The sequence below is a fragment of the Sorghum bicolor genome, chromosome 3 (assembly GCF_000003195.3).
Source record: "Sorghum bicolor cultivar BTx623 chromosome 3, Sorghum_bicolor_NCBIv3, whole genome shotgun sequence".
Classification (NCBI taxonomy): Eukaryota; Viridiplantae; Streptophyta; class Magnoliopsida; order Poales; family Poaceae; genus Sorghum; species Sorghum bicolor.
The window spans coordinates 26,435,615-26,460,169 of NC_012872.2; the positions used below are offsets into that span (position 1 = coordinate 26,435,615).

At 40.7% G+C, this 24,555-nt stretch overlaps 1 protein-coding gene across 1 annotated transcript; it reads left to right on the top strand.

Moving 5' to 3' along the window:
• Window positions 647-2,353, top strand: LOC110433353. The gene is made up of 3 exons (XM_021455262.1): window positions 647-990; window positions 1,659-1,746; window positions 2,113-2,353. Exons 1-3 carry the CDS (start codon window positions 851-853, stop codon window positions 2,194-2,196), a joined length of 312 nt encoding a protein of 103 aa, XP_021310937.1. The 5' UTR covers window positions 647-850; the 3' UTR covers window positions 2,197-2,353.

Genomic DNA, 24,555 nt, shown 5'->3' on the forward strand with positions numbered 1-24,555 from the left:
TATTGTCTGTGACGGTTCATTTTTGAGGTGATACATCTATGACGACTGGTTAAGTTGTCGTCATGGTTGAACGTCATAGATCATTTTGGTACTTTTGTGGTAAACCTTAGGCCTTGTTTAGTTGGCAAAAATTTTGGATTTTGGGTACTGTAGCACTTTCGTTTGCTTGTGGCAAATATTATCCAATCATAGACTAATTAGGGTCAAAAGATTCATCTTGCGATTGACAGACAAACTGTGTAATTAGTTTTTGTTTTTGACTTAATTTAATACTCCATCCATGTGCCGCAAGATTCGATGTGATGGGGAATTTTGAATTTTTTTGAACTAAACAAGGTCTTAACCGTAAAGTTACAGCTAATATTTAAAATCAAATGAATTATAACACCCTAGGTGTTAGGTAGTTATTAACACAAATCATAGATGCATCAACAAAATTAATAAGAATTGTTAAAAGGTCTTCACGTCCGGTAGAAAAATCAAGTAATTAAAAGATCATAAATAGAAACACGAAATATAAAGAAAGAGAAATAAAAAACAAAAAAAGAAAAAGAAAATAACACACCACATAAAAATAGATGAGGCCGCTCTCCCGTAGTCTCTCTCAATCCCTCCGTAGTCTCTCTCTCCCGATATCCCTCACAGCGCCGCTCTCCCTACTCTTCTCCACAACACGCCTCCGCATCCGGCCGCCGCTCTTCCCTGCTCCTCCCCCACACGTCACCACCTTCGCATCCGGCGCCCTCCCCGCCGGTCGCTGCCCCTTGGCGCTCCTCCCCTTCTCTCTGGCGCCCTTCTTTCTCAACCCGGTGTCCAGATCTGTTGGTCCGAGCACAACCGTTGGCCGTCCATGTGCGACCCCAAGGCGCGCCACCATCCATCCAAGCATGGCCTCAAGTCCGCCGTCGCCGGACGTGCCCCGCCACCATGCTTGCTCTGCCTTGACACTTGGGCATCTGGATCGACAGCAACGAGCACCCACAAGAACAGGTATGCATGTCCTTTCTCTTTTCTTCCTTTTGTGCAAAACTAAGCATTGGTACCCTATTTTAATCTATTAGGCTATCCGTATTCAGAACAGATCTAAATTGGTCTAAACCCTAGTGTATGCTTGTGTGTGCAAAACTTGTTTGGTTTTCGTGTAGTATGGTGGATTGAATTTTGTTAATAGGCTTGCGTTAGGCAGATCCCTTTTGAAAAGTTTATGGACCTTTAAGCGAATATAGAAATACATGCCAAAATCATGAATTAGCTATTCTTCACCTTGCTAAATCAAGTACTTTGCAAAACTATTGCTGAAATGAGTTTCCACCCCAAGATGTCAAAGGAAATCTCTCAAGAGAATTAGACACTGAATTTTATTTTGTAGCTGCATTTCTGCAATACTGCATCTTAATTCACCTAACACTTCTAGAAGTATATTAATTGTTATTCAAAATAAAATATATGGATTCAATGTGCTGAAATAGATATCCTGCACTGATAAGGATTTAGTGCTGATTCACAGAATGTTGTCATAGAAATATTAAATATAAATGACTTGCTGTGCAGCGTGCATTTGTACATATATTTGGAAATAGATTGCAAGATTGCCATTGTGCTTCTTGATTTCTATTCCTTACTATTGATTCTGTTTTTCTTAAACCTCAACCATTCAGATATGCAAGCAAGTGGCAGCACTGCTCTCAAGCTTTAAGGCATGAACAAATTCAAGAGGACCATGTGGCAGCACTGCTCTCAGTTTGGGTGAGTATTAAGTATTAGTCCTGCACTTCTTTGGCACATTGTTTGTATGTAGTTGAAGGCTTGCAAATTTATTGGCTTGTACTTACACGGTCTAGCTAGGATCCAATTCTTATGTTTGTCCACACCGTTGCTGAACCTCTGCTCCTGTCGATTGAGGTCAGTGCATGTTGCTAGTCATGCTGCTAGTCATATTTAGACTCTACTAAACATGTGCATTGAACTGCTAATCATATTTAGACTCTCATGCTCTTCAAATAAATAACAGTTGTAATGTAGAAGTTTGAACAGGCAAAAGACTTGCAATTTTTTTCAAAGATAGTGCCTTTGCACATCTGAGTTTTATTACTGATCTAGTACTCTTTGTAGATGTTTGATGAGGCTATCTGTGAATTGCGGCAAGAGGATCAAGGCGCTCATGGTGGCTACATTAGTCATGAAAGATTTTTGTAGTGCAAGCAAATCATCTGAGTTGTTGCTATATAAGCCAACATCTTAGTTTTGTAGGTACTTGAGTGTAGCTTGGTTATTCCCTTAGTATTTCGTATGAAATATTGTACAAGTACAAATGTTGATAGTTTCAATGAAAATGATGAGCAATATTTGTCAATTGTGAGCTTTGTTCTAGTTTATGTGTGTTGACATGGCAACAAACCATGACGGTTCAGTTCATTACCATAGTCTCTTCCTATAGTTGCCCTCTGGTTCGTCCATGACGATCCAAAAAACCAACCCGTGACATTCTATTTTGGTTTAAAAAATGTATGACGAGGAATAGATGACGTTCCTATGGACCGTCACAGATAGTTAACCGTGACAGATTTTTGCTTGTCCATGACAGAATCAAATCGTCATGTATAAGTTAATTTCTTGTAGTGAGAATATGTCGATGAACTTCACGTCGTGTTTTGTAAACCATGCATCGACATTTAGCACATGGACATAGAGCAGTTGGCGTGCCACTGAATGTGCTTTCAATAAATTTCTGGAATTTTTCTTGCCAAAACGGAGTAGACCTATCCATCCACATCCAACTTCTATCATCAGGCTGAGACATTATATTATGCTTCAATTCCAATTAAATTCCTGCATGATGATTAATTCAAACAGAGATATACATAAGTACAATGCACAATATTCCATTCATCGAATAATCTATAGATGTACATAAGTACAATTCACAAATTTGGTTGCTTTGTTGATCAGCTGCTGCTGATATGTAATTGGCTAGCCTCTGTTTCAGGTTAGACTTTTAAAGAAGGAATTTGAAAGAGGCAATGCAACAACTTTTCTGCAGGTAATAGACTTATTAAAGCAACTACAATTTGGGCCATGTTTGATTTTTAAAATGAATTAAATTGCTACCTTGCAGATAGACAAGCTGCTGCTAGCCATGAGTTCCAACCCCTTGGTATAAATTGGGAAGCCATTGGGGACGAGAACCTTACCACAGCCAAGGTATTCAATGTATTGCCTCTCGTTAAACAGTGTAATTAGGTATTTATTGGCTACAATTCTTTGGAAGGTTGTTTTTTGATATCTCAGATAGATTTTTGGTCATTAATCATCGAGCATCTCATAGGACATCCAAACATGTTGCCATGGTCTATGGTCAGTAACAAGTTGTGCTCTCAAGTAAAACATTAAGCGCACAGTCTGCATGCTCATGGATGAGGATCCAGGTACAGTACTCACTACTCAGCTAGCCATCTCCGATTTCGACAAATAGCAAACTGATGATATGTGCAGGTTTACATCACAAACTGTATAAGCTGAAAAGTATCTTGCATTCTACTACATACACAGTTCAAACAATGGATCTAGAATATATGTGATTGTTGCAACTAGGATAACGCAACAAAGGACTAGGATGCTATATTTGAACTGCCTGTTGTGGAATAATCAAGGGTATTTAAAGAAGAAGCTCATTCGGATTTAGTTGGATTGATGTTGTGCTGTGGTTCAAATGTTAACCTTCAGAGAAGGGATAATTATTTTTATAGGAGTGATGACCTAGGGACATCTTGTATTTTCTGTAAATGTAACCGAAATATTATCCAATTACCTAGTAAGTAATTATGTAAGTTTTTGGAAAAAAAACAAATCTTGAATAATTGAATGCGGCTAACATGGGCAAGGTCTTCACTATTTGAAAATTGTTATTCACTGTTCAAAAATAAGAGGACAGCCAGCCTCTCTTTGTTGTCTCGCCAAGTTTGTCGATGAGAGCTGTGTGCCGCCTGTTGTTGATCTGCACCTTGAACAGGAAGCCGAACGGGAACAAAGTTGAAGGACTTGATTGATCTCCTTTATATAAGTTGTCTACGTGATCAGGAGAGCCGGCCGGCCGTACGTGATCGGGAGAGCCGGACGTACGTGATCAAGAGTGCACTGGTTACGTACGTGACACCATCCAAACAAAAAAAAACTACCAAAACAAAAAAAAAACCTACCTTTTTTTGACTCCCTCTCATTATAGGCTTGCAAAAAATTTGGATTGCCCCAGCCAAAAGTGGGCTCGCCAGGCTCAACCGCACAGGAGTCAACAGAGCTCAAACCGTAACGGGAGGCCGGCAAGCCACATTAGGCCCAACAGGCCCAAGAAAGGAGCAGAGAGTTCAGTGTGGTAATCATGACAAGGAGTTCGACCTGCCTTGCTCGCTTGAGCTTTTAAGTGCTGTATCGCCTCCTAGACTCACCGAGGTGGTACTAAAAAGGGGAGGCATTCACCAGTCGTGAAATGAGGTTTGCAAAACTCTTAACGGGCCGGCCCAAGGAGGTGGTATAAGCCCACATAGCCTGCCGTGTCGTTCCCCTTCCCCATCCGTGCCCCCACCCACACTCCCACTGGCAAACTACGCGGCACGGCGGTGGTGACAGACACGACGGTGACGGACGCGGCGGTGACGGTGATTACAGCGGCGGCGGCTGCGTCGACACTGAAGATGGTAAGCCTAAAGCGTCGGCACAACTCTCGGACCTAAAGCGCGGAACGCGCGTGGTCAGTTTGCCCCTAAGCAGATTGTCATCGTCATCTACTCCGACTCGTCCTCTGACTCGGACTCCGACCCCGTCTTCAACCTCAAGCCGGCGACAAAGACAACCACGGAGAAGAAGATGGTAAGATTAAATCATGAGTACCATTTTTGGGATTAAGGGTTACAAACTAGAAACAAAGATGCGGTCGTTGCCGCGCCTGCCCCCAAGCATGTCTCCTAGGTTCGGGCCAGTATTGGAAATTTGCAATGGATAATAATCTCTTCCATATGTTTCAATTCATCAGACTACCTATGGTGTGCATGTTTCATATGTCTCTGCATCTGCTATAAGATACACAGGGATTTCTTTACTATTTTTAGATGCTCTAAGATAAGGGTTTGTCCACTTTTTAATGATCCAATTAATCATATCGAGAAATCATTTGAAGATTTTGTGCTTGCAGAAGATATGGAGCAGAATTTTATAATGATATTAAAGCAGGCATAGGTACTAGTGTATATGGCATACATCCAATATGTAATGGCAAGGATTCCTCAAACGCACTGCATGAACAAACAGATCAGACATATTCTAGCTACTTGATTTCACAATAATGCTATATTTTTGGTCTGTATCTTCATATCTCAAAGCATGTCTTATTTTTTTGGTCTATATCTTCAGTGCCTAGTTGCTTGCCTAATGATGAGTCTAGAGTACATGAAAATCTTTGATGAGCATAGGGAATATGGTAGTATTAATTGAGGCCATGCTTATTAATTCTAATTTTTATGTAGTTATATCCATGCTTCAAGAAAATAACATGTATTGACCATTATTCATCGTAGCTTGTGGAACTTGTATGATGCCTTACTACATCAGTAGGAGTATGCAGTTCCTGCATCGCCAGTCAAAGTTTGTGAAAAGTTTGCCTTGAAATTCAAAAGACTTGCTAACTCATATGGTCCACAATCGGACTACTTGTGTAGAAAGGAATCAGAGAATAAAAAATTCTATATGCAAATTACTAGGTCGAGGGTACTAGCATATATTCTGTAGATCAAGCATTAGAAATTTATCAGCTACGCTGTGTCTGCAAGATCAGAAACATATTTCTAATCCTTTGAATATCAGTGAGCTGATCAAGCATATGCTGTGTCTGCAAAATCAGAAATTTCTTTGATCTGGATTACAAATATATAAATACTATATCATTCATGTGCCTGCATATATTCAAATCAACACATACCATAGATTTGGAAATTAATTTCAGCCATTAATTTCAATTTGTAATTTAGCATTTTTAGTTTGAAGTTGCATGTGGTTGTTAATAAATAATTTTGGTCCACCAGATCACCACAGGAGAAGCATCCAGGGCCAAAAGGGCCTCTTCCAATAACTACAATAAGGTAGCGGTTTCCGGTCTACAGTGTGCCAAAGGGGTGTTAACATTTTGTTCACATTGCACTCTATTCTTTTGCTGCAACAAAATTCAATTGCCATGTAGGCTAATATTAATTGTGGTCTATTCACTAATTTGTGTCCATCAGACCAGCGGGAAATTATCCACATTAGCAGTGTCTGGGGCCAAAAGAGCATCCTCTACTGCCAATAAGGCCCCGGTGTCTGCTATCAAGCGTGCCAAAGGGGGGCCTACTTTCTCTAAGAAGATGGTAAGATTTCTTCTTGTACAATCTCATTTTTGTGACATAAACATAAGTGATCATTGGAATGAAGAACTGCTTTGTTCACAAATATAAGTGCATTTTTATTTGTAGGTTCCCAATTATGATCCGTATGAGGATGACAGTGGTGACGACTATTCCACCACTTGTTCCTTCACTGATGACAGTGATGTGGAACCCTCCAGCATGGACAAGCTGAAATTTGAAATTGACCTGGCTAAGGCCCATTGCCTTGGCTCCATGGATCACAATGCTAGCAAGTTTATCAATGACACAAAGAGTGATGCTGAAAAGAGGTTTGATAAGCTCTACAAGAAGATCCAGAAGTACAAGCTGAAGAAGTAAAGTGCATGCTGATGTGCTACTTCTCTTTTGGTGTAGGATAAATAAATGTTGGTAGTGAAAGGCTTGCTGTAACTTGGTGCATGTTGATGCAGATACTGCACTGCTGGGAATCATCATAACTTTGTCATTTTAATCTATTAGTTTCAAAGACCTAATGTACTGTTTGGCAACTGAGTTGCCTGTGACATGCCTATGACCTAATGGCGTTTGAAGTTATTATTAGTGTAACACTCCTAGTGTTAGCTTGCATGATCATCATGAGCATTGCATCAACATAAGCATCATCATGATCACTCATGAGCATCATACCATGATCACATGCCATTTCCTACATATACTATGTGATTGAATTGCTATAGGACTTGCTATGGTTGACTTTAATGGGTGACCAATGCCTACAAGTGTACATTGCTTTCCAAAATACATTAATCATGTTTAGAACAACATTTTGAACAAAGTTCATGTTGGAGGTTTTGGCCAAAAATGCCCCTAAGTCATGGTTAACCCTAGATTGACCTATTTGACCCCCTAGACCTCTTTTCAAACATGTTTTATGAAACTGGTGTTAGAGACCTTGCATGTAAATAACACCTAAAGCAAAGTTGTAGTAAATTTTATAGGCTACAAAAGTTATGTGGATGACTTGTTACGAAAATGCTTGGAACACATTCAAATTTGGCCCACAAGCCAGAAATCAGTGCTGTTTTCACACTTAGTCTGGAATCTTACAGTTTCGGGGTAGGACTCTTGGGAGTGTTGTAGATTGAAATCCAGGCCGAGTTATGCTTTGATGCTTTAAGCAAACCTGTAGAACTCGTGTAGCTCTATCCAAAGGATCAAGTTTGAGCCAAAACCAACAAGTGAGCTGAGAGTAAAACGTTGTTGAAGATCGGGTTTCAGTCACGGTGATCGAGCGATTCAGTGAACGTTTCAGTTTGGGCAGAGTTCACCCACCGCCGCGAGCCATCCGATCCAAAACAAAGGGCCGAGATTAGAAGATACCCATTCGGGGTAGATTTTGATAAAGAGCCCTCGGAGTTTTTCTAAATAAACCCACAGTACTTTACGCCTTTCCAGAAACACGCTTTGTCCTTTAGAAAACGTATTTCACCTCGGTATGATTCAAAATACGTTTTCATCAAATTACAAGTTTGCCACTGGATTTCTTTTTGCTATAAAATATTCATTTAAACTCCGTTTTGACCCATTCAAATTGCGTTTGGATTCGTATTAATGAGCTCTACATGTTACTAACATTATTTTCTCAGTTTGAAACTTTTTAATTCCATGACCCTAATTAATTAATTACTTTTCTATATAAAATCTTAGAAAATTCACAACTTTACCGTTTCGACTCCGATTTTCGTGAACTTTACGTTTGTGTGATCGTAGCGCTGCGTAGAACATTTTGATAAACTTTTATATTTGTTTACCACTGTTTGGTGTATTGTTCTAATTATAGCTTGTTTGCTTCGTGTGTGATTGCCTACATTGGATTGTGTGTTGTTCATTGATGATCGGATATAGACGGTGAGCGATACGTTAGTGATCAAGTTCAAGCTTTTCAAGATCAGCAGCAGGGTCAGGAGAGCTTTGATCAAGGCAAGTATAACTTGGGACTATCCTTGTTACCTATACACAGTTAATACAATTCATATGCATGTGTCCACCTTGATGACCTTAGCAAAATCATAGATGATTGTTATCCTGAATTCCTTGTTACCTATTTGGATATGCATTTGGGTAGTTCTTGCTAGTGCTTGATTATTAATCCATGATCTTGTAACATGAATATTTGAATATACAATAAACAATAAAATAAGCTTTCTAGTAACTTGAATATAAAGGGTGGAAAGAACTCTGGCTTTTGCTAAATTGATCTTGACCCTCCATAAGGACTTATCCCTTGGCAAAAGCTAGGACAACTCGTACAACCATGAGTGTTATATGGCTCTGGCTTTAGTCAAGTATGAGTAACTTTTCTAGCTCGTTAGCGGTTACCCGTTGTGGCGCAATTGGGGAATAGTAGACCGTGGATTCCTACGGGTGAATCACATGGACTGACTAATGAAACCAAGCGGCCCTAACTTGTTAGACGAACCTTTGAAAGACTTCATAGTGAACCCTGCCGGCTTTCCTTGGAAGTGAGCTAAGAGGTTGACGGGCCTCGGGCGAAAGGGTAAATCATGACTCATGGGTAAAGATGTACAACCTCTGCAGAGTGTTAAATCTGGTATACTAGCCGTGCCCACAGATACGGGCGGCCCGGAAAACTAACGGAATAGATGGACACTGATGAACTTGATTAATGATGATAAATGATGGTTTATTATGTTGTTTATTTGTGTTATTCATAATTCTTGTATACATTTGATCATGTGGTTATGGGATTTAAGTTATGCTACCTTGACATTTGCTATCTAAATATAAATATGCTATCCACACATAAAAGCTAAATGCAGTCAAACCAGTGTCAGCTATTTGAGCCTCATGAACCCCTGGTTATACTTGTCGAGTACGATATGTGCTCACTCTTGCAATTTTCCCCCACACATCAGGAGAAGTTTTGGGCTTGTGATCAACCAGTCAGTTGGATCCTGTAGAGAGAAGTTAATACCCGAAGTTGGAGTTGTCAATCCGCTGTTTGCTACCAAAGGTTATATCTTTTATACTAAGTACGTTATATATTTATGCATTGTCTTTTGATATTACCCCTTATTTGTAGCTATATGTGAGATTTGACTTCTAAAACTCACATATGGTGCATATCTGGTTTTGTCCTTAAAATCGGGAATTACAAAGTGGTATCAAAGCAATGCTGGCTGTAGGACACAAGCCTAGTTAGAAATTGGTCGTCTTAACGTTTTGGAATTGTCATAAAATCCTTGCTCTATAAACCTTGGTATTTTCATCCATACTATATCCCTATCCTTGCTATTTGTCTCTACCTTGTTGCTTATTTTAAAAGTACTTGTTCTCATCTTCACTCCTTGATTTGGTATGCTTCTAGAACCTTTTCTTCCCACCTTCTTGCATCTTTGAAATATAAGTTTTAGGATCTCTACCCTTAGTATGAAGAGAACGATAGTATCGCAAGTTGAGTGAAGTGTGAACCTTTAATGCTTAATTGGTTGTTATTATGTTTATGCTTGATTTGGATCTTTGTAATGAGTGAAATGAACTTGTGGATTTTCTTCACAATTTCATTTAGTTTATAAGCCTAAGGTATAAGGATTAATGAAATAAGTAGTTGGGTTTGGCTATCTCTTGTTTCTATCCTTTGCTGATTTCTGGAGCAGTCTGCAATAGTTTTGGTGTATCTCAAGATCTGATCGTGCAAGGTTTATCAATTTTTTCTGGTAACAACTAGACTTGAATATATTTCTCTGACCACTAGAATCACCCTCACTGCTATTATGGTTTGGAAGTTACAAAAATCACAAGGTGATACAGATGGGCTGTCAAGAATCTGGACCAGTTTTAGTTACTTACTGTTTAGACATATATAACTATAGAATTTGGAAAAGTGTTCTATAGAAAAGTTGTAGACAATGTTCTAAGCTTTCCAACAGCATAAGCTGGAACTCATTTGGATAAGTATAACTTGAGATATGATATTTACCCTTGGATGTTTCTGTTCTGTTTCAAGATCGGGACAGATCTGGCATTTCCTATTTTCAGCCTAGTTAAAGACAGAATCTGGGAACACGTGATATATGAAAGTTGTAGAGGATTTCCCAAGCTTTTCAAAAATGTAAGGATCATCTCCAAATGGGTTAAGTAGCTCGAGATATAATTTTTGGAAGTTACTGCACCTTTGCTGAGACATTGTCAGGATGGAATTTTAGTTTGGCTATTTTACCTAGGCTTAAAGATAGAATCTAAGTATGTCTTCTACAGGAAAGTTGTAGTGAATTTCATAAGCTTTCTAACCGTATAAGCTAATGCTCTATTGGATTAACAGAATAAGAGTTATGTCTAATTTACTACGCTGGTGTTTTCATGTCATGAGAAGATTTTAGGATACCTGTTTGTTCTCTTGCACATAAGTTCTTTGGGATGACAGAAGTTCTCAATGTTAACTTGTCTGGAAAATATGCAAGCTACTTTCTTGGTCCCCTAGTTGACTTTTCTTAAGGGGGTAGCCCAATTAAAGAAGCTACAAGGAGAAGAAGTGGTTAAAGATATTAGGATCGCAAGTGCTTGGTTAATTGGTTTTGATTCAAGATATCACCTCATTTAGAGAATATTAATAGAGATATATGTCATTGCTGATACTCATGGATTCAGAGTCATGTATGAGGATCAGATGACACCAAAGGCTACAAAGTTGCATATACAATATGAGAGTGAAACGACTTAATTGCGACAAAGGTACCAATAGATGGAACTTAGTATTGAAACCAACCTTGGATTAAGAGACGTGGTACAAGGAATTTAAAAGACTATGATGTGTAGCGTCTAAAAAGGATAGGAGAATTAGTCCCTAATGTCCCCCAACCAACCTCGTCTTAAGGGGGGTAGTACCTTGATATCACTGGAAGATGCATTTTAAACTATCATGAAGTGATAACTGTCTCAAGATATCCTATGGTTATGATCAACTATCCTTGCCGTGTTACTGACGTTGGTCACTCGATGACAGGGAGTGCAGTGTCCCAAGGATCAGGAGCCCAATATGACGCCTCTCATGGGTAGGTGGGAAGAGTATGATCATCTTGTCATTGAAGAAGGATGTTATGAGTATGACGAACTTGAGTGTTATCAAAATAATAATATAGAAGAGCAAGTTGACATTGAATCAAATTAGAATCCACAACGAGGAAGCTTTTGTTAGTTCAAACCCCAATTTGAGAGATACAAGCAGATCAAGTTTGCGCGAATATCAATTTGGTCATAAGCAAGGAAAACTTTACTATAAACCTCATTGTGCCAGAGTCACTCGACATTCCTTTGGTTCTCGGCAATGGATGGTTATGTGCACACAAAGGAGTGATATATGCTACCTAGTGGAAAATTTTCCTAACCGCACCATTAGGGAATAGAATTGAGTATCAAGGTGGCCTACTCCTACCTGAGGAGGCAAATCCCTACTAAGTTATCATGTCTTGGAGTTGTAAGTCAGAAAGTTGGTAGTCACGATGGACTTTAGACACTCTATGGAAAATTTGAGTTTACCTCAACGTAAGTTGTGAAGTTGAAATAGTTATCAAGATCTTGTTCTTGTTTCTCTTTTGGAATCTGTGTCTCTTTCAAATCTCGAGGACGAGATTCAATTTAAGGGGGGTAGAGTTTGTAACACCCAAAATCTGATTTTTAATTAATAGGATTCAATTAAACATTTTTGGTGGGCATTTAATCTAGTAAATAAATAATTTTTGTCAAAATTAAAATTTATCATAGGATTATAAATATGGTTGTGCATTCATGCTGAAAAATTCATTTTATTGTGATGAGTGATTTGACCAAAGATCAAAAATATTTCAAACATATTTAAATGGATTTGAAAATGTCTTGAAGGAAAAGAAAAAAAAAAGAAAAAAAGGAAAAAACCTCTCCCTCTCTTTTCTGTCCCGCAGGCCCAGCGCCACCTTCCCCTCTCTCCTGCAGCTGACGGCTGGGGCCCATTTGGCAGTGACTCCATCGTCTTCCTCGTCGAGTCGTGCACGAACAGGACACAATCGACGCCACCCGATCCCGATTTCTTCGGGATTCCTTGCCTGAGCTGCGCGTGACCCGCTCCTATAAAGCCTGTAGCCCTCCCGCACACCCCTTTTCTCCATCCACGAGATTAGGAACTGCCCTTTTCGCCGGTGTCCCTGTTTTGGATCTCGCCGAGGCGCAGGAGCCGCCCGCCGTTGCCAATTCCGACGACCTTTGTCTCCGAGCCACCGTAACCTTTCTGCCGAGCTTCGGGCTGCGTTTGCGAAGCCCCTGAGTCTTACCCCTCGTGAATTCATGCTCTGTGTCACTCGTCGCAGGTCGCCGAAGTGTTTCAGGGAAACTCCCGTCCGTGGTTTGCGTCGTGCGCCTCTCCCGAGACCTCCCCGAGCTTCGTTAACACCCTAGGACCGAGTTCGCGATGGTCCTCTCTTGCTCCCGGAACTTTTCCCATCGAAAACCGAGCTTCCTAGTGCCTTCCCCACCAACTCCGGCGAGCTTTGCTCTATTCCGGCCAGGGAACTCCCATCATCCCCCTGAAATCATTCTGAGGCATCCGATCCAAACCAAGGGCCGAGATTAGAAGATACCCCTTCGGGGTAGATTTTGATAAATAGCCCTCGGAGTTTTTAATAAACCCATAGTCCTTTACGCCTTTCTAGAAACACGCTTTGTCCTTTAGGAAACGTATTTTACCTCGGTATGATTCAAAATACGTTGTCATCAAATTACAAGTTTGCCACTGGATTTTTTTTGGCTATAAAATATTCATTTAAACTCCGTTTTGACCCATTCAAATTGCGTTTGGATTCGTATAAATGAGCTCTACATGTTAGTAACATTATTTTCTCAGTTTGAAAATTTTTTAATTCCGTGACCCTAATTAATTAATTACTTTTCTATATAAAATCTTAGAAAATATATAACTTTACGGTTTCGACTCCGATTTTCGTGAACTTTACGTTTGTGTGATCGTCGCGCTGCGTAGAACATTTTGATAAACTTTTATATTTGTTTACCACTGTGTGGTGTATTGTTCTAATTATAGCTTGTTTGCTTCGTGTATGATTGCCTACATTGGATTGTGTGTTGTTGATTGATGATCGGATATAGACGGTGAGCGATACGTTGGTGATCAAGGTCAAGCTTTTGAAGATCAGCAGCAGGCTCAGGAGAGCTTTGATCAAGGCAAGTATAAGTTGGGACTATCCTTGTTACCTATACACAATTAATACAATTCATATGCATGTGTCCACCTTGATGACCTTAGCAAAATCATAGATGATTGTTATCCTGATTTCCTTGTTACCTATTTGGATATGCATTTGGGTAGTTCTTGCTAGTGCTTGATTATTAATCCATGATCTTGTAACATGAATATTTGAATATACAATAAACAATAAAATAAGCTTTCTAGTAACTTGAATATAAAGGGTGGAAAGAACTCTGGCTTTTGCTAGATTGATCTTGACCCTCCATAAGGACTTATCCCTTGGCAAAAGCTGGGACAACTCGTACAACCATGAGGGCTATATGGCTCTGGCTTTAGTCAAGTATGAGTAACTTTTCTAGCTCGTTAGCGGTTACCCATTGTGGTGCAATTGGGGAATAGCAGACCGTGGATTCCTACGGGTGAATCACATGGACTGACTAATGAAACCAAGCGGCCCTAACTTGTTAGACGAACCTTTGAAAGACTTCATAGTGAACCCTGCCGGCTTTCCTTGGAAGTGAGCTAAGAGGTCGATGGGCCTCGGGCGAAAGGGTAAATCATGACTCGTGGGTAAAGATGTACAACCTCTGCAGAGTGTTAAATCTGGTATACTAGCCGTGCCCACGGATACGGTCGGCCCGGAAAACTGACGGAATAGATGGACACTGATGAACTTGATTAATGATGATAAATGATGGTTTATTATGTTGTTTATTTGTGTTATTCATAATTCTTGTATACATTTGATCATGTGGTTATGGGATTTAAGTTATGCTACCTTGATATTTGCTATCCAAATATAAATATGCTATCCACACATAAAAGCTAAATGCAGTCAAACTAGTGTCAGCTATTTGAGCCTCATGAACCCCTGGTTATACTTGTTGCGTATGATATGTGCTCACTCTTGCAATTTTCCCCCACACATCAGGAGAAGTTTTGGGCTTGTGATCAACCAGTCAGTTGGATCCTGTAGAGAGAAGTTAATACCCGAAGTTGGAGTTGTCAATCCGCTGTTTGCTACCAAAGGTTATATCTTTTATACTAAGTACGTTATATATTTATGCATTGTCTTTTGATATTACCCCTTATTTGTAGCTATATGTGAGATTTGACTTCTAAAACTCACATATGGTGCATATCTGGTTTTGTCCTTAAAATCGGGTATTACAGGGTCTCCTCCCACTGCTGGCGCGGCAGCAGCGGCGTTGTTGCCGTTGTCGTTGGTGGTATCGTCGTCAGAGGCCACGACTCCATCCATGATGTTGAAGCACACCCTCGTGGGGTCATAGCTGTCAGACTCGAAATCAAGGTCAGGCTCTGTGGTGGTGTAAAAGCATCCTCGCCACTCTTCTGCTAGCTGCTGCCTCAGCGTAATGAGGGTGTATCATCCTGGTCCAAGAGCTTGAGGTCTACATATTTGTGGGAAGCTCGAGTTCTTGGTTGACGACAGGGTTTCCCTCTGCGTTGTGGAATCACACGGGAGGGCCAGTGGCCGCTCCGTGTGTGCACTAGCACTGGGACGGATCATCACAGAGCAGGTTGCCGCAGCGTTGTCGAGGCCGAATGCAAGCAGACGCCGACCGACAAACAGCCCGTGCGGTAGTAGAGCGGATGGTGGTGAGGTCACGGGATCCTTGCCACGGAGCTGGGCTCCCTCGATTCCACAAAGTAGCGATCACCACTACGGCTAGCTGGCTCGCTCACCACCCCGAAACGTATACCTAACGGACCCCCCACTAGAGGGTCTAGCTGGTCCACTCGGGGCAGCGACCGTGTGGTGGCCGAGAGGCGATGATGATGGTGCTGATCATGCCTCCTCTTGGGCGGGGAGGCATGGTGGTGTGGTCGACATGTGGCCCTCCCTAAGCGTGAGGGCACAATGCGTGCTTCACCCGATCCTCTGATAGAGAGCAGGGGGTAAGCCATAATAATAATGATAATAAAATATCATGTGTAATCCATAATAATAACGATAATAAAATATAAGCTCATGGGTAACTTTCCCAGATGGCTAACTTTGTTTCACAGATTCCACGCTGCATGGTGATCTGGTTTAGGAGTCTCGAGTTCATGTCCATCGACTTCGGCTACCTCATCACACAGTCACTTACTTTGGCAGGGGGTAAGCCATAATAATAATGATAATAAAATATAAGCTCATGGGTAAATAACACAGTGATTAGAAAATAGACTACTCCTCGTATATGTAAGGTGACGTCAGATTAGGTAGAGAATGGATTCTAAGTTATCTCCTATCTACTAAGTCATAATCTACTCTAGTTATCTACAAGATCATATATAGTATAAAAGACTCTTCATTCATGTATAAGGAACATTGCTAAAGTAAATCAGAACATCGCAAGACTTACTCCGCAATACAAATTCTGCATGTCCTATCAACGGAGGGTGGACTATATAAGAATCAACGAAGCTGTCACTATCATAAACTACCACACGACTCGGCCAATAGGATACATTTGCAGGTAAATAACATCTAAGCACCACGCCTACATGTGATATACCACTTAACTCCTTCGCGTCAAGAGCTAAGGGCTTTGCAAACTTATACATAAACTCATTATCAATCATAACTATATCAAATATAGAACTAGAGCAAACTAAGAGCATAATAAATAGAGACATAATACAATTAGAACAAAGTATTAGAGAAAGATATGAAATAATACCAATCTTTATTAGAGAAGATCTGAATCCAGAGCACTAGGCTCTACTTCTCTAATTGCTATCTAATCAATCCTCTAAACTTGAAGGATTAGGGAGTAGCTAATACTAATTCTCTGTGGGATAGATGTCTAAACCCTAACTTTGATGGCTACCTCTGATAATGATATCTCTTCCTCTCCCCCTAGGGTGGAGAGGCATTGATTATATAGTCCTTTCAAGTGAATTTGGGCCATCGGATCAAACCGACATTGATCGCACGGTTTTCCTTGGTCCTTTAGGTCGGTGGAGCACGATCCAAGAGTTTGGTTCTGATTGGACTCCTGGCCAGGGCGGGCGCCCAAGGGGGGAGGGCGGGCGCCCTGCCCCCGAGCCCGTCCGGTCACCCGTTCATTCCCGTGGCTTCTGGACTCTTCTAGATTGAGGAAAATTGCGCGGCACATAATTATCTCGTTGTAAACATGACATGTGGGCCTTCTCTCCATATTTTCTGGTAACCCCCTGCAGAAATAGATAAACACCAAAGCTCGTGGAATTCTGTCAAGTAAAACCCTGATTCTAGATGTTTGTTTCATTTGGATCCTTTTCCATGTTTAATTGATGGTTAAATTTAGTACTTAAGGACCGTCAACAAACTCCCCCAAGCTTACCCTTTGCTCGTCCCTGAGCAAACAGCTAAACTCAGATGGATCAGGAGTTGCTTCGATGTTTTCTTTCCTGACAGGCACACATGCTTTCACATAAAAATTCTTCCAGATTAGATTGAAGTGTTATGGAGCTTAGTACCTCCACTTAAGTCTTAAGTAATCGAAAGACAAAATAATTAAGTCAAGCACTATTCCTCCTGTCTATACTTCACCTTTGTTCCAGATTTTTTCAAAAGTTTTTTTAAATAAAGCTCAAAGTTCCCAGCAATGATTCTCTCAAGTCTCTCTATATGTGGTATTTGTGGATCCTTACCAAAATGTCACTTACTTATAGCTAATGGAATATTTAAGTGGAGCTCATAGGAGTGAAAAATAGCTCATACATATGTTGTCTAATCGAGCCATGGATCCAAAGGAACTCAGCATATAATTAAATAAAGATGTGCATGTGTGGTGGAGTAAATGATAGTAATGGTGAAAATATAAGTGATAATAAAACTTACTTCTCATTGCTCCTCATATTGCTATCTCTCCTCTTCTTTGATCTTTGCTTTGGGATAACATGGGCTATCTTTTTTCTCTCTTTTTTTCAGGTGGGTAGTAGATACCCCTAAATCTACTGTGGGACACTTGTTCATTTTTTCTGCTCAAGTGGGTATCTTTGTACCCCGAATTCTACTCCAGACACTTGTCCATTTTTACCTCTCGTCTCCCTCTTTCTTTCATTGTTGAGGTTCCGGACACTTGCCCCTTTTTATTTCCTCGCATGTTTTTGCATAACCCATGCCTCTTCTGCATTGAATCTTTTTGGAGAGAGAGAATAACAACACTTGGGACAGTGAGTGATAATATTTTTAGCAATTTTAATGACTGGTGGTGAATAGTGTAGTGGATGTGTACAAGTGAATATCTTAATTTAACCACATGAAAAGCTCCTAAGGGTCTACACAGCTCGATCAAACTCAATGTGAACATAGTAAAAGATGTTATAGCAAGTATGGCTATGGTAGAAAGTTTGTTATGCTGGGAACTCATCATGTGATTTGTAAGTTTTCAAAATAAATCTCCAGAACTCAGTGTAGTAGGAACAAGACAAACAGTAGCTCAAACTTTATATCATGCCTTTCTCTTACCTAGACTTTAGTTTTATGCTTCCCATAGATAGTAATTTTCAGGTTTTAGTATTTCCTGGAAGAACTCTAATATAAAATCTAGGTACTTGAAATTAAGCAAACAGAGCAACTATTCATCATTTCCATCATCCATCTTTTTGGTCTTTTATTTTTCTAGAGATTAACACTTGGCAGAAAAATAAAGCACACTTATCTACACACTCTTTTTTATTTTGTTTTCATGTTTATAGATTGCAGTAAATTAAAGCAAGGAAATATTTATTGAGTTTTCTAAGTTTTTCTCTTTAAGATGAAATGCTAAAATAGAAAAGAATAAATAAGAAAAGCAAATAAAAACTTACCTGATAAAACGGGGAGGAACTCCCCCAAGCTGGATGTGGTTCTCGGTCTTACCCGATGTTCTAGAATCGTATCATGGTGGTGATGTTGTCATTCATTGTTGTGGTGTCTTGTCTCAGTTCTTGTACTGCAGTGGCGTGGTCCTGGTTCCATTTTTGTTGCTGTTCTAGGAGTCCTCCATGCTCTACTTGCGTATTCTGGATGTCGAGGAGGGTGTTGTCGGTACGGGTGAAGAAAGCGCCGGCCTCTTGGTAGTAGTTGTTCGTGAAAGCATAAGAGGCGTCAAAGTATCGTCCTGCATCGAATTGGGGCAGAGGTCTGGATCCTGAAGCTCCATATGAATAAGTGGAGTACCTGCCTATACGGAAAGGCGTGTTTGTCCACTGGTGATCTTGGCTCTCCGGCCATGTCTCCTGTGCTGGCTCTTGTGGTTGAGCATGTCGAACCCATGGGTCCCGAAGAACTCGAGGGTTGTAGTCACAACAATGCAGGTGCGCTGCTTCTTCCGGCCCAGGATCAGCTCCATACCAGGTGTGTTCTTAATGGGTGGTCGTCCTTTCAGATGCCACTCGTTGTGGAGCTCTCTGGTTTACCGGTGTCACTGCAATCTCAATCAAATAATTTTGAACAACATAGAGGCCAAGGTTCAGGTTAGGTAACTGAATCTTGCCTTTGTTATCATATAACATATACATTATGATCCCCTCTTTCTTTAACATCCAAGCTTGCCTAAAAGTGTCATATCCATGATATATTCGTAACTCATCTATGAATTCCAATGACGAGATTTCTAGCAAATGAAGACTAGAGGCTAGACGAGTGATAAGTGAAGTACACCCTACAGGTCCCTGAAGACTAGATATACTAAGCCAATGAGAAACCAAAAGTGTAACAAGCGAAGTGGGTACTTTATTTATCGCAGCATATAGAAGCTGTAAATCTCCTACTCTTACTTTTCTAATATCATCACGATAGAAAAGATTGTATCCGAGCCATTTGTGGAACATCCTAAGAGTGGGGTGTTCCATGTCACTTGTTCGGGCTTGACTATAAAACTCATCTCTAGATATCTCTTTCCAGAACTGGTGTCTCTCAAAATTGGGTAAGTCGGAGTCAATGTTCAAGATGCATCTTGTAGAGAAACCGAGATGGTCGCTCAGTTCTCTCCAAGACAACATAATGTCCTGTTTAAACATCCAAAAAGCAATTCCCCCCTCATAGTATTGTAAAGTGCAAAGAAATTCAAGGGTGAGAAGACGGGAACCCAGCTCAGTTATGTTCCAAAAATTTGTCCATCCCACCATCTGGAAAATCAAATCGAATTCAGTATCCATACCTGTTTCTTGTAGCAAGATAGGATCAAGAGTGGGGGTGTGAATGAAATCTTTGTTCGTTAGCTGCTGGTAAACTTCCTTTTCTCTGCGGGTCTTCAGTCCAAGGTCTCCTATCTTGAGAAGGACCTTGACTTGTTGGTCAGATGAAGATGATGGAGCTTGTGGGGGTGTTGGGTCGACGCTCATCTCTGAGGAGTGTCGGGATGAACTCCTTGTACCTATGTTCTTGAGGACCATCCCTACGTTCTTCACCTTCTTAAACATCCTGTAGACAAAAGTTGACACACACACGACTAGTGGAAAATGTGAGAGAAAATGTTAGTGGTCAGCTGTCCGAAATGTCAGTAGTCCAGGGGTTAGTCGTTTAAGATAAGTTTTTATTTTGGCAGCACCTCCCCCTCAACAACTTTTACTTCCGCTTTGGACAGCGGGATCACTACTTACTAGATGAACCTCACTCTCTCACTCAAAGACTACCAACCTCTCTTCCACTCTTCTCTTCCTCTCTACTCTCTTCTTACTTCACTACAATAGCTCCTTCTCTGGCAACTGAAACTTGCGTGGTTTTCTGGAATACTTGTGTGAAGAAGATGGAGGCAGGAGGTGGCAATTTATAGGAGGAAAGGGGGACAGGGCGGGCGCCCTCTGTAGGTGGGCGGGCGCCTACCTTTGGTGGCCATCCTGGCTGCCTTTTCTCCACTCCCTCCTTTGCTTAACTCTTACGCAGAATAATAGTTCAATGGTGGTGGTTGGTTGGTGGAAAAGTGCTGGTGAGTGGAGTTATGTTGGCGGATCAAATAATGTGATGGGATATGTGTGAGGTGTGGTGTATGACATGTGGGACCCAAGGAGTGTGGGTCATGCTTCTAGAAGGTAGCTATAATTAAATATAATGCAGGAAAATTTATGAGAATTGAAACTTATTGAAATAATCATGGGAAAATATTTTTGTGCCTCCACAATAATTAATAAATAGGGGTTGTTACACACCATAAATATCATTTATATGGGGCTTTTCATTATTATAATAATGCTATGAGTAATGCAAGAATTAAGTATGCGAGAATTAATGATGTGGATAAATACTGATTTACCTCCCGGTGAGGGTTTGGGATTTTTGTGTCCCCAAGCTGGGCCTCCAAATCTTGTAATCTTCTGAATTACCTTCCTCCAGAGATGGTGTCTCCAGTGGTTCTTCTTCATGAACTTCCTTCACTGTAGAGTCTCTCTCTGGTCTAGGCTTAAATGTGAAGTGTTCTTCTTGTCCGTTTATGTTGAACTTGATTTCTCCCTTCCCAACATCAATATGGGCATTGGCAGTGCTCAGAAATGGCCTTCCAAGGATAATGGACACTTTTGAGTCGGGACTCATGTCCAGTACCACGAAGTCTACTAGCACAAGGAAATCTTTGATTTTGACAGGAATGTTTTCGGCGATACCCAACGGGTGTCGAACTGATTGATCTGCTAGTTGCAGGCACATTGATGTTGGTTCTAGGGTCGTATGCTCAAGCTTCTCATAGACTGATGCTGGCATCACACTGACACTTGCTCTGACATCACAAAGTGCATTATTGAAGTGTTGGTTTCCGATCGAGAAATCAATAGTGGGACATCTTGGATCCTTCTTCTTCCTTGGTGGTTTGTTGAGGATGGCCGCACTACATTCTTTTATCAGCTTGATAACCTCAGTGGTGGGCAGTGGTCTCTTCTTGTTAAGAATATCTCTGATGTACTTTGCATAAGTGGGTACCTATATGGCATCAAGTAGAGGTATGTTGACATATAATTTCTGAATGACCTCTACAAACTTACCAAACTGCTCATCCGACTGCAGTCCTCTGTTTCTTCTAGGAAATGGCAAATAGTTGGTGTCGTAAAAATCTTTCCTCATCTCTCCAGTTCTTGGTGGTTGTAGCAGATCTTCTGCTTCAACTGGGCTTTCTTCTTCTATCACTGCTGGTTGCACTGGTGCTGATGTTCTCTGTTTCTCTTTTGGGTATGGGGGATCCCTGGTGGCTTTGCCTCCTCTAGTAGATATGTTCTTTACCTGCTCGATGTTAGTAGCAACAGGCAATGCAGCAGCTAGCTTTATTGATTTAAGCTCTACCCTTTTATTGAGAGTGTTTTGCTCATGAAAGGCAGTTAATAGATAATCCATTTTATTGTGTATATCCTTTAGAGATGATTCATTTGTATGTAGCCTTTGTTTAACTTCATCATTAGTTTTTATTTGTTGAGCAATTATCTCTTTTAATGAAAGTTGCTTGAAAGTATTACCTAAATTCATACCTTTGCTATTGGGTTGACTTGAGGTAGGTTGATATTTGTATGTTTTCTCAATGGCCCTCTGATCTTCTTTGAACATGGCCCTCTGGTCAATCCAATGGAGCAAATTTTTCATCTTGGTTGATAATGCATTTACTTCTGGTATTTCTTTAGTTTGATAACATTGTTGAGTTTTATCTTGGAACCAGCTTTGGTTTTCTCCTATCTTATCCAAAAGTATCTCTGCTTTTCCAATTGTAAGCTCCAAGAATGATCCTTTAGCAGATGCATCTAGGCACTCACGATCATTCTAGGTTAATCCATGGTAGAAGGTATGCATAAGTAACCATGTGGCCATTCCATGGTGAGGACAATATGCTATGTATCCTTGAAAACGCTCCCATGCTTCTGAAATTGTTTCGGCCTTCTGCTGTCGGAAACTAACAATATTTCCTCTTAAGACAGCTGTCTTGCCCATTGGGAAAGACTTTGATAGAAAGGCATCTGACAAGTTCATCTAGTTGTTGATGTTATCTTGATGAGTGTAGAACCACTTCCTCGCTTTCCCTTCTAGTGAGAATGGAAAAAGGCGAAGCAGCATGACGTCTTCGTCGACTCCGTCGATGTGGATTGTGCTTCCAATCTCTAAAAAATTTTGTAAGTGTGCACTAGCATCTTCATGTGCCTTTCCACTGAATTGTGTAGCTTGTACCAAATTGATGAGGCTTGACTTGAGCTCGAACTCGGGTGCTCCTTCTTCTACTACAAATCTTGGACCAGTTGGAATGTTCTCAAGGCTTGGAGCAGAGAATTCTCGTAGGGTCTTTTGTGCCATGGCTTCAGCAATTGGTAGATAGCTGCTTCTTTCTTTCTTCATTGCTTTGGTTCTGATGATGAAGAGTTGAATGTACCCAAAGTCAATCCTGATATACCCTATATAAACATATAAAAATAGAAAAACAACAGGGTGAACCCTGATATACGCCAATATTTAAGACCTGCTAGCTACACTCTTAGCAATGAAGAGAAAGAAATCATGTTTGAATGCTTAAGCAGCATCAAGGTCCCATCTGGATTCTCCTCTAATATAAAAGGTATAATTAATGTGCCTGAGAAGAAATTTCTGAACTTAAAGTCGCATGACTGCCATGTGCTTATGACTCAATTGCTTCCAGTTGCATTAAGAGGAATTCTACCTCCACATGTACGTCTGGCCACCGTAAAGCTATGTGCATTCCTCAATGCAGTTTCTCAGAAGGCAATCAATCCACTAGAACTAGCTGCTCTACAGAATGATATGGTTCAATGTCTTGTCAGCTTTGAGTTAGTGTTTCCTCCATCCTTCTTTGATATCATGACACACCTCCTAGTTCATCTGGTCAAGGAGATCAATATTCTGTGTCCTGTGTTCCTACATAATATGTTTCCCTTTGAAAGCACTACTAGGTATGTGCTCATTAATGACACTACTCTTTCGTCACTGAAGATACCAAAATGGTCATGGAGTTTTTTCTGTGACGAATTAGTGACGAAATAGTATTTGTCATGGAATGAGCGTCATTGATTGACAATGGTGACGAAATGGTAATTTTCTTCATAGATGAGGACCCATTCTATGACGAAAATACCATGGTCACAAAAGAGATTTCATTCCATGACGAAATGTTTTCGTCATTGTTGTGCCCAACTCTTTGTCATAGCATGACAATCCGTCAGGCTACCAAACGGCGTTTGCCACGCTGGCAGCTGACGTGGCCGCCACATGGCATGCTGATGTGACCACCACGCTGGCAGCTGACATGGCCACCACGTGGCGTGCTGACGTAGCCACCACGTTGTGTGCTGACTGACTGCCACGTGTCGTGTTGTCATGGCTTCCACATGGCATGCTGACGTGGCATCCTCTGGTTAATCCACATGTCCAGGTCTGATTGCATATATTTTTCGTCATAGATTAAAATATAAATTCGTCACTGATTGAATTATAATATCATCATAGAATAATTATTTCATCACAGTGGCAACTGCTGATTTTATTTCAAAATGCAAAATACATTGAATTCACTGAAAGCATGCATAAAACTAAAGATCCAATACTCATAACTTAATTATCACTACTACACTCGGTTCACTAGCAACATAAGTGCATAAACTTAGTTCACTACACACTTGGTTTAAATAGAACATTTGCAAACCACCAGAACACAAGTTATTGCAAAATCAAAATCAGCAGGATGCCAAGCACCAGCAGCTATAGTTCCTAGTCAATCCTACTACTAGCAGCTGAGCAGCTCTCATGTCGAAGAAGCATTGTTGATGGATAAGATACGCTTGAGCAGCGCATTGTTCTCCTCCATAGCCTTGATGTTCATCTCTGCCAGCTTCTTCATCTCCGTCTGTGTCCTCGCCAGCCGTTCCTTAGCTTCTTCACTTCTCCTCTTGAGATCGTCGAGCTCACGTACCTTGTACAGCAGCCTTAGCTAGTTGCTTCCGAAGCTCACTTTCATTTGATGCAGATGATTTGGA